The sequence below is a fragment of the Nematolebias whitei genome, chromosome 3, assembly GCF_014905685.2.
Source record: "Nematolebias whitei isolate Nwh7 chromosome 3, NemWhi1, whole genome shotgun sequence".
NCBI classification, from domain to species: domain Eukaryota; kingdom Metazoa; phylum Chordata; class Actinopteri; order Cyprinodontiformes; family Rivulidae; genus Nematolebias; species Nematolebias whitei.
The window spans coordinates 10981267-10991959 of record NC_056500.1 but is presented as its reverse complement, the minus strand read 5'-3'; the positions used below and the strand labels follow the sequence as shown (position 1 = coordinate 10991959).

The 10693-nt window shown below is 39.8% G+C and overlaps 1 protein-coding gene across 1 annotated transcript; it reads right to left on the bottom strand.

The window, feature by feature from the left end:
- Positions 1 to 5: 5 nt before the first annotated feature.
- Positions 6 to 10289, bottom strand: prg4b (proteoglycan 4b; the record flags this gene model as incomplete). The annotated part of the gene is made up of 12 exons (XM_037697844.1): positions 6 to 235; positions 1246 to 1374; positions 4200 to 4307; positions 4414 to 4570; positions 4657 to 4793; positions 5295 to 5381; positions 5641 to 6204; positions 6365 to 6586; positions 6688 to 6747; positions 8743 to 8865; positions 9833 to 9949; positions 10280 to 10289. Coding segments are annotated over 12 exons (1818 nt in total), but the record flags the coding sequence as incomplete, so codon positions are not given.
- Between the last annotated feature and the right edge of the window lie 404 nt (positions 10290 to 10693).

Sequence of the window (10693 nt, the reverse complement as noted above, 5' to 3'; positions counted from 1 at the left end):
TCTTGTTTTTTTTTTTTTTTTTTTTTTACGTGTTCAGAGAGTCCTTTTTGTAATCCGTGCTGAAACTGTGTCTTAAGAAGAAAATAAACACAGGAACAGTGGTTTGGGAGGAAACAGTCGGTGCTTTTCTGTTAGGTTTTTTTCTGACATTTGAAGAAGGTGTTGGTCCGAGGGGGTGTGTTTGGTTCAGCCATGACGGGACGTTCACCTTTCATGATCACATTGTAGGATATTGCTGCAAAGAAATAAGAATTTTTAGTCGTGAGGTCCAATAAAAAGCTGAATAAATGAATTTATTTAGGATGTTTTTCATGCAGTTGAGTTTCAATTTAGTGAAAATAAATTTGAAAGAAATCAATCTGGGTTTGTTTTTCCATCGGTGTTTGTGGAAAATGCTGTTTAATGACTCATCTGCTTCAGTCTGAATTTAAAGAGCTGTAATGTTTTGTCAATGATGTAAACGACTAGACGGTAAAAACATCCTGACCACACTCGTGTACTGGTGGCTTTACTCAGAACTGTTTGTACAATTAAAAACGAAATGCTTTTTACTACACAGTGAAGACACTGCTTTTAATGATCTATACATCTGTGCAGCGCTCCACCCTGAACACACATGACATTCATTAAGCATCTCGCATGTTAACAACTCCGCAGACAGTGAAGTACATTTTTATGTTTTTTAAAGGGTAGCTTTGTAGTCTTAACATGACACTTAAGGGAAAACCACATTTGCTACTTAAACATCTTAAAATTTCACCTCAATGCAAGTTATGTTTTCATCCAAGAGTTTGAGGGTGGACAGTCCAAAATAAAGCAAACGTTAAATTAGATTTACCCTTTAGAGTTTTGGGTGTTTGAATTCCCAGGATGATCACTTTTTATTCTAATTTGCAAATTCAGACTATACCCAAGACATGTTCTGTACTGCCTGTGAAACAACCTCACACTGAGGTTCTTTGATACTTGTTCAAATATTGTAATTTAAATTAGCAGCCAGCAGTAATGTGTACATAGAGGCAGTATTAAGATAATTGATGATGTCAAACTTTTCGGCAACATAAATTACATAAGTTATAGTAAATAGTTTTATTATATTAGAAATGTGGTCAATTTTCAATCATTCAGTACTAACCTGAAGCTATAACTGCTGAATTGATGAGTTGAATATATATATATATTATTTTTAAATGGTTTGAATATTTGCAGAAGTGCAAAATTAAAGTCCTTAATGTTTTGACTTACATCTTGAGAAGACTGTGTATTTGTACCCCTCCCGATCTGTGGGGCTCGTTATGGACACGGCAGCTGTGATGATGTGGGGGAAGCCTCTCCAGGATTTACGGATGTTGATTTCTGGTGCTAAAACAGAAACTAGTGGGACACAAGTGAAGTGATGAGTTGCGTACAGAAATTCAACTGGGTGTTGGATAGAAGGAAAGGTCTTGGATGAGAAATTAAACTTGAGTAAAAAAAGAGAAGTTGCTGTAAATGCTTTTACTGTAAACTGAGCTCAAATGTGCCGTTTATCTCAGAGGTCTTTTAGACAGTTCTACAACTCGACACATCCATCCATCCATCCATTTTCTTTACCCGTTTATTCCATTTTGGGTCACGGGGGTCGCTGGTGCCCATGTCCAGCAATCACTGTGCGAGGGGCGGGGTACACCCTGGACGGGTCGCAAGTCCATCACAGGGCCACATAGAGACAAACGAGACAAACAAACATTCACTCTCTCACTCACACCTAGGGACAATTTAGAGTTACCAATCAGCCTAACATGCATGTTTTTTGGTCTGTGGGAGGAAACCGGAGTACCCGGAGAAAACCCACGCATGCACGGAGAGAACATGCAAACTCCACCCAGAAAGGCCCCTGGACCGGGGTTTGAACCAGGGACCTGCTCGCTGAGAGGCAGCAGCTCTACCAGTTGCGCCACCGTGCTGCCTCAACTCGACACAAAAGGGGTGAAATTTCCAAATTAGAGGTACGCCAAACAAGTAAGATCCTGACTTGAGGCTCTGAACAGACCAGATATGATTGTTTTCTAGAGAGGAGACTTCAGTTTCTCTCAAATGTCATTTATAAAATGACGCGTGCTGGTCATAAAATTAGAATTTCATGAAAAAGTTGATTTGTTTCAGCCATTCAAAAAGTGAAACTTGTATATTCATTCATTACACACAGACTAATAAATTTCAAATGTTTATTTCTTTTAATGTTGATTATAACTGACAACTAATAAAAACTCCAAATTCAGTATCTCAGAAAATTTAGAATATTACTTAAGACCAATTTTAAAAAAAAAGGATTTTAGAAATGTTGGCCAACTGAAAAGTGAACATTGAAAGTATGAGCATGTACAGCACTCAATACTGGGGCTCCTTTTGCCTGGATTACTGCAGCAATGTGGCATGGAGTCGATCAGTCTGTGTCACTGCTCAGGTGTTATGAGAGCCCAGGTTGCTCCTATAGTGGCCTTCAGCTCTTCTGAATTGTTGGGTCTGGTGTATCACATCTTCCTCTCCACAATACCCCACAGATTTTCTATGGGGTTATGGTCAGGCAAGTTTGCTGGCCAATTAAGAACAGGGATTCCATGTTCATTAAACCAGGTACTGGTAGCTTTGGCACTGTGTGCAGGTGCCAAGACCTGTTGTAAAACAAAATCTGCATCTTCATAAAGTTGGTCAGCAGCAGGAAGCGTGAAGTGCTCTCAAACTTCCTGGTAGACGGCTGTGTTGACTTTGAACCTCAAAAACAGTGGACCAACACCAGCAAATGACATAGCACCCCAAACAATCACTGGCTGTGGAAACTTTACACTGGACCTCAAGAAACATGGATTCTGTGCCTCTCCTCTCTTCCTCCAGACTCTGGGACCTTGATTTCCAAAGGAAATGCAAAATTTACTTTCATCAAAGAGCATAACTTTGGACCACTCAGCAGCAGTCCAGTCCTTTTTGTCTTATTTAGCCCAGAGTGGCTTGACACAAGGAATGCAACAGCTGAAACCCATGTCTTGCATACGTCTGTGTGTGGTGGTTACTGAAGCACTGACTCCAGCTGCAGTCCACTCTTTGTGAATCTCCCCCACATTTTGGAATGGGTTTTGTTTCACAATCCTCTCCAGGGTGTGGTTATCCCTATTGCTTGAACACTTTTTTCTACCACTTCTTTTCCTTCCCTTCTCTCTATTAACGTGCTTGGACACAGAGCTCTGTGAACAGCCAGCCTCTTTAGCAATGACCTTTTGTGTCTTGCCCTCCTTGTGCAAGGTGTCAGTGGTTGTCTTTTGGACAACTGTCAAGTCAGCAGTCTTCCCCATGATTGTGTAGCCTACAGAACTAGACTGAGAGACCATTTAAGGTGTGATTAGGGTGTGGTTCCAGGTGTCTTAATATTGAACCTTTTCACAATAACCTAATTTTCTGAGATACTGAATTTGGGGTTTTCATTAGTTGTCAGTTATAATCCATCCATCCATCCATTTTCTTTACCCGCTTATTCCATTTTGGGTCACGGGGGTCGCTGGTGCCCATGTCCAGCAATCACTGTGCGAGGGGCGGGGTACACCCTGGACGGGTCGCAAGTCCATCACAGGGCCACATAGAGACAAACGAGACAAACAACCATTCACTCACACCTAGGGACAATTTAGAGTTACCAATCAGCCTAACATGCATGTTTTTGGACTGTGGGAGGAAACCGGAGTACCCGGAGAAAACCCATGCATGCACGGAGAGAACATGCAAACTCTACCCAGAAAGGCCCCTGGACCGGGGTTTGAACCAGGGACCTGCTCGCTGAGAGGCAGCAGCTCTACCAGTTGCGCCACCATGCTGCCCTCAGTTATAATCATCAACATTAAAAGAAATAAACATTTGAAATATATCAGTCTGTGTGTAAAGAATGGATATTATATACAAGTTTCACTTTTTGAATGGAATTACTGAAATAAATCAACTTTTTCATGATATTCTAATTTTATGAACAGCACACACACAATCATTTTAAAAATGACGATTGAGCAGAACTGAAGTCTTCTCTAGAAAACAATCACGTTTGTCAAAATTGTAATCATGCATGGTGCAATAAAAATAGGCCTCTTTGCCATAACTTGCCACTATGTAAAAAATTTTTATCTTGTTAGGTACACTTTTATAAAGGATTTATTCAACTTTCATTCCTGTCTTACCTGCTTGTCGAACCGTTCGGGCACGAATGGTGTAAATGGGATAGTGGACCGCACGGTCACATGTTGGACTGGTTCCAAACTGGTAGGAATATTTTTGAACAAATCCTCCTGTAAAATATTAAATTAACATTTTATAAAAGTCAAACCAAAGCAGAATGAAATACCTAAAAGAACAATATTTGTTTTTTGTAGTTTATTTGACTCATGTCATCACCTCTCTTGAAGAAGTAGACAGACTCTTTCCTGTTGTTGTACTGGGGAACTGACAGGGCGGCTGTGATGTGACCCCTCAGCCCATCAAAGCCTGTTTTAATGAGTTTTGGGTATCCATGATCCAGAGCATCATTTTCAAACCTCCAGTATTTGCCACCCTGTGAACATTATGCAGAGCAAACAAAAACATTAAGAAAAAATGCAAAACTTACAAGTGGTATTTTAGCCATATGAGTCACATTACCTTGAAAATGTAGGTTTTACCCTGACAGTTGCAGCGGGTGAACACGGTGTCAATAGGGGAAGGGACACCCCACACTTGTGTTATATCTTGGGGTGGACTTGGCACCCGGTTTCTGTCCAGAAACCAGAAGTAGTGGCCTGTGAAAAATTTAATCAGAATATAAGACTGGCCCAAATCAAACAAATATTGTTGATCATTTCATCTTAGTGTATTGAATCTCATATACAAAGGCACTTGGAGAACCAGGAGAACAGCAACCAGCAGAATAATTGGCAACATTTTTACCTCCTGAACCAAAGCTCTTAAATTAATTTCCATCCCAAAACTGGAATGTGATCTTTTTTTTCCACATCTGAGCAAATGGATTGTTTTCGTTTCGTGCTTGGAACTATAATGATTTTGCCTTCTTGTAGTACTTATTTCACTTGCTCAAACAAACTTTTAAAAATGTTCTGCTTTAGTCATTGTTAGTGATTTGTTCCAGCATTTTCCAGTAATAGTGCAAAGTACTATTTTTTTACTGTTGGTAAGTGTATTATTTCCAAATGTAGTGGTGTGTGTGGTGGTGGTGGTGGTGGTGATGGGGGGGGTGTCTTTTGGTTGTTTTTGGTGATTTGTCTTCGTTTCTAAAATACTACCTCTGAACACCACCATCGTTCCGTTCCTCAGTGTGGCGACTCCGCTCACCGGTCGCCCACTACACAGGTTTGTATCATCGTTGTCATCTGGAGAAAAACAAACATTTGTCATCAAACTGGTGCCTTTATTTACAGCATGAGGGGAAAACAGGTACCTTTTTTATAATGTGCTGCCCCCAGAAGAATAGTTCAAAACCAGTTAAGCAAATGAAATCAATAAATGTGCAACAGAAATTGAAATCATCCATTTTTAGTTTGTGAAATAACACATTGTGCTAAAATATCTCCCTCCTTTTTGAGGGCAATGTGCCACTGTTGTCCTCAAAAGATGAAAAATTGGTCTTACCTCCTTGGTAATCTCGGGGGTTATCTGTGTTCAAGGTCTGTGGGTCCACGGGTTTGGTGTCAGGTTTAGAGGTGGGGGGTAAGTTAGTTGGATCAGGTTTGCCCTGAGGCTTGGAGGTGGGTTCAGATGTAGCCGTTAGCGGATCAGCAGTAGTCGTCTCCGGTACAACTATATCTGTGGTTTCATTTTGCACTGGAAATGGGAATGTGGGAATTCCTGTTCCCGTTGGAGAGACGGTAGTGGCTGGATCTTCATCGTCTGCCAGTAAAGATGGAATGCTTGTTGTGGTGTTTCTGTAGTTGAGCTCTGAGTTGGTGTCCAAAGTGGTTTCCTCTGTGGTTGTTGCTGGTGAGGTGGTGACCTGAGAGGTTTCCAGAACTCTGTTTGAGTCCCGTGTGTTGACGGTTGTGAGTTCAGGCTCATCAGTAGGAGGAACGTCAGTTGTAGACTTTATAGTGCTGGAGGAAATTGTGGGTTTTGATGTTCCAGTGGGCTGATTGGAGTCTTCTGTTGGCTGAGGCAGAGTTGTTCCTTGGTCAGGAGGTCTTGTAGAATCTGAAGCATCTGAAGCAGCAGATTTTTTTTTCAGTAAACAAAGGCACGCACGCACTGGATGCAAAATTTGAAAGGCATTCAGAGAACAGGTTTTGATTTAAATGAAAATCTTAACTGCATATAGAAGACACCTACAACTCAGAAAAGCTGATTCCTGAACATGGCTCACCTGAGCTTACAGTCGTAGCTTCTCCAGCTGTGGAATTAGAGGAGAAACGGTTGTCATCGTCTGATGGAGTCGCCTCTGTGTGAGAAGAAACGCTCTCTGTAGTGAACTCTGGAACATCTGTAATCAGAGAGGCTTCAGTAGGTGCAGCATCCAGCAGGTCAGCTGTAGATGGTTCAAGACTTCTGCTGCTCTCCAAGGTTGGACTCATCTCCTGATCCTGCACTATAGTAGACATTGTAATCAGTTGGTAAGACCTGACAAATATCTACAAGAGAAAGGTTTGCACGGAAAGTTCTTTGCTGTTTTTTATTTTCTTCACTCACCATCACTGGGATCATCTGGTGGATTAGTTGATGTACCATCCAGAGGAGTTGGGTAGTCATCTGTAGATAAATGGGTAAATTCTCAATTAATGCACATGAAAAAAATATCTGCTCCCTCACAGATTTGTTCTGCTTTTGCTTTTTTGTCCCACTCATATGTTTCAAATCATCAAACAAATGTCAGTCAAGTAAAAGATAACTTGAGTTTGTGATAAGAGATGAATCTTTCACGTGGTAGTGGAGGGGTGTTGCTGAAGTGCTTCAGATTGTTGTCCTGCTGCAGAACCCAAGTGGGGTTGAACTTAAGGTGATGGATGTTCTTCAGGATTTTTTGGGTGGAGAGCACAAGTCATGGTTCCATCAATTACAGCAAGTTATCCAGGTCCAGAAGCAGCAAAGCAGCCCCAGACCATCACGTTACCACCACCATGCTTTACTTTTGGCAGAAGGTTATTTTTTGAAAATGTCTTCCTACAGACTATTTTTCTAAACTCTTGGGGATCATCAATATGTTTTGGTGAAACTAGCCTTTACTTTACTTTTGCTGAGGAGGTTTTGACCTTGGATCTCTCCCATGGAGGCCATTTTTGCTCATCATCTCTGTCTTATTTTTGAGTCATGAACTCTGACCGTAGCTGATGCCAGTGAGGCCTGCAGAGCTTTGGATGCTGTTCTGGGTTCTTTTGGGACCTCCTGGATGAGTTGATGAACTCTGGGAGTGATTTTTGTCAGTCAACCACTCCTGGCAAGGCTCACCATGTTTTCTCTATTTGTGAATAATGGACCTGCTCAAGTGATTTATTGATTCGACATGTCCAACAGTAAAACTAAACTCAGCTTTCTCAAACATAAAAATGTTAGTTCATGATTTACGAAGAGTGGCAATTAAATTTTCTGCATAAAGCCATATTTGTTTTGTATAACTTTTTTCCATTTAGTTAATGAAATCACAATTTAAAACTTGCATTTCGTGTTTCCTTCCATTATTTTTACCCTTTGTTTGACAACTTGAAACATTTAAGTGTGACAAAAAAGCAAACACAGAAGAAATCTGTAAGGCGACGTGCATTTTCACAGCCAAGTGTTTATAAATTATGTTTGATGGTGTCTACTCTTATAATCTGATCAAAACTATCTTTACTTCTGCACTTGACAGGAATACTTTACTTTTAAGACATTTCTTAACAGATTTCAGATTCCTGGATTCGGAAATATCTTCAATTAAACTGTTCTGCCGTGACGGCAAAAAGTAACGTAAAAAGAGCAGGAAAGTACGTTTGTGGTTTCCCCTCATGTGACTGAATTAGTGCCCAGCCCTCCTACACATGGTCCACTCCTAACAACACTGCTCCCTTGTGTTTCATTTGGCACCTAAAGCTAACGCACTTGGCTTGTTCTGCTGAGACTTGGCCCTAGAAAGCGAGTCACAGTGGCACAGAGTCATTTTTGTGCTTTATTTATCTCCCTTGAGTTTATAATACTACTTAATCTAATGTAATCTGTGGGTACAAACTTTAAGGCCGAAGAAGTTGTTTTTTAAAGAAGCAAGAAAAAAAGCGTATTCACCTGCAATGTTTCCCTCACTGAAATAATCATCTGTTTCTTCAGTCAGGGTTGAATCTATAGAAATATTTAATTATAAATGTTAGCTGCATCACCATGAAAAAAAAAAAAAAAAACTTGCCTTAAATCCTAAATGTAGTCAAACTAAATGTTTCCCACCCAAGAAAATATACCTTTGGCTTTGTTATTGTGTAAAATTTCACATGAATTAGTCTTCATTGGTGTTGTCTCACTGGTTGCTTCACTGATTTCTGCAGTAATTACCAATAAAGAAAATACTGTCAATGCGTCAGTGCAGATTACCGCATGCGTTCCAAGCAACTCCTCATGCTGCGACGCATGCTTCTACTGGACATGCAAACTTGATCCTTTCTGGGTTTCCATTTAATTCAAAACATGTCCAATTCCCTGCTTTTGAGTTTTATAGTTTGGGTCTAAATTTGTTAACGTGCAGAAACACACATGTTCCCAAATATCCTGTTCAAAATTTACCATCTGCATCACAATGACTGCTGTAATCTGGGCAGCACTGGTTGTACGTTGTGCATTCAGGATCACAGCTACACAGTCGTCCTCTCTTGAAGGTTTCTCCACAGCGACCCTTGCACGAGTTTTCTGTTGCACACAACATCACCAGCTGTTAGCACAACACATCTGCACAGCTTTAATAAATTCACACAAATGTGGAAATATTTGTTTTAACTATTGTATTTAAGTGTTCGGACGTCCCTCGGAAAATGTTTTTTTGTTATTGTAAGCTGCTCAAAGTGAATGCTTGTAATGTTCTTGCCTGTGTGTGTTTGTCGCTGTCTGTTAGCAAAATATATTTTGGACTGCCAAAAGGATTTTAATGAAACTCTCGGAAAATAATCATTAGATGTACATTTTCAGCTGATTAAGTTTTGGAGTCTACTCCACTCAAGATGGCCGCCACAGCTAAGCAAACGTGGAAAAAATAAAAATTCTATAACGGACAATTTAATGCATATTGAGCTGAATTATGGTGTGGTGGTAGGTGAGAATAATCCCCAACACATAAATTGAGCACTACATATACAATATTTTTGCTTAAACTTTGCTGTTAACTGTAGCACAGTTTGTCTGTTAGCAAAATATCTGCTGAACCAAATGGCAGTTTTAATAGAAGCATTCCAAAAGTAATTATTGCATGTGCATCAACATTAATTGAGTCAAGTTCATTTTGGACATTCATTTTACATCAAAGTTTGCTTTGTTTCAATGATACTTTAAAAATTAAAAGAGTGGTTCAAACCCTTTGGCCTCTGACATTGTCAAAAACATTTTGAAGTCAAAGTCACATTTTTATGGGTTGCTAAAATCTCCACCACATAATAATTTTCCCACTAAATTTTCTTACATTGTTGTATTTAATAAAACTTTTTAGCATCTAGTACAGGAAGAAGGTTGTTTTTCATAAACAAGCAATGCAATATACAAAAAATATGTGTCATGGCCATTTTTATTACTTTAGATGAACTATTTGTAACAAAAACTTATATTTTTATTACTGGATTTGTGCCTAAATTTGCTGTTAATATGCTAAAACTCTGTTTCTACTCACTTGTGGTGCACTGAGATTCATAGTCTTTGCAGCACTCGTCATAAGTCAGGCAGCTGTAGTCACACTGACACATGTTACCCCTGTAGTACTCGGCACCACACTGTCCTCTGCAGCTTGCTGCAGGAAAAACAGAAAAAAAACAGGGAAATATCATTAAAAAGTAAAAATTAGATGTAATATTTGCTCCTATGATGGTCTCTGTGTGGACGTGGGGAACGCCACTGCAAAAATCATTTCCTTGACGGACAAACATAAATGTTGACACACGTTCTCCCTCTGGTTAATAATTATCAACAGATTAAATATCAATGAGTGCAACAAAAAACAAACAAACAAGTTTGACCGATTCCAGTAAAAACCCTTCACTTAAATTTCCATCACATAATATTAAATAGTATAATTTGGTTAAAGAGTTATAAATAAAACACAAATGATTCAAATACTCACACTGGGTAGAGCTAAACTTCAAGGCACACACCACCCAAACCACAGCACCAAGTATTTTGGAAGACATTACTGATGTCAAAAACTGAAAAAGACACAAAGAAATAAAGACTAAAAAAACGTTTGATATTTAGTTTAAAATAAAAGTCTTGACACAATAGAGAAATCCAAGGTAACTTACCTTGCTCGAGCTCCTCTCAGCTGGACGTTTGACTCTTTTGGCTTTTAAAGACTCAGCGAGGGAAAGAAGGGCTGACCTCCGGGTAATTAACGAATCAGATTGAATTAAACGTGTGATGATTCACAGGATGCAGGGAGGGACCTGCAGTCCAGACCTCACCATTCCCCACAAGTAGCTGGAAGCACATCAACACTCATCTGAGCCAGACATGGCTGACATCACACACTTCTGAGCAG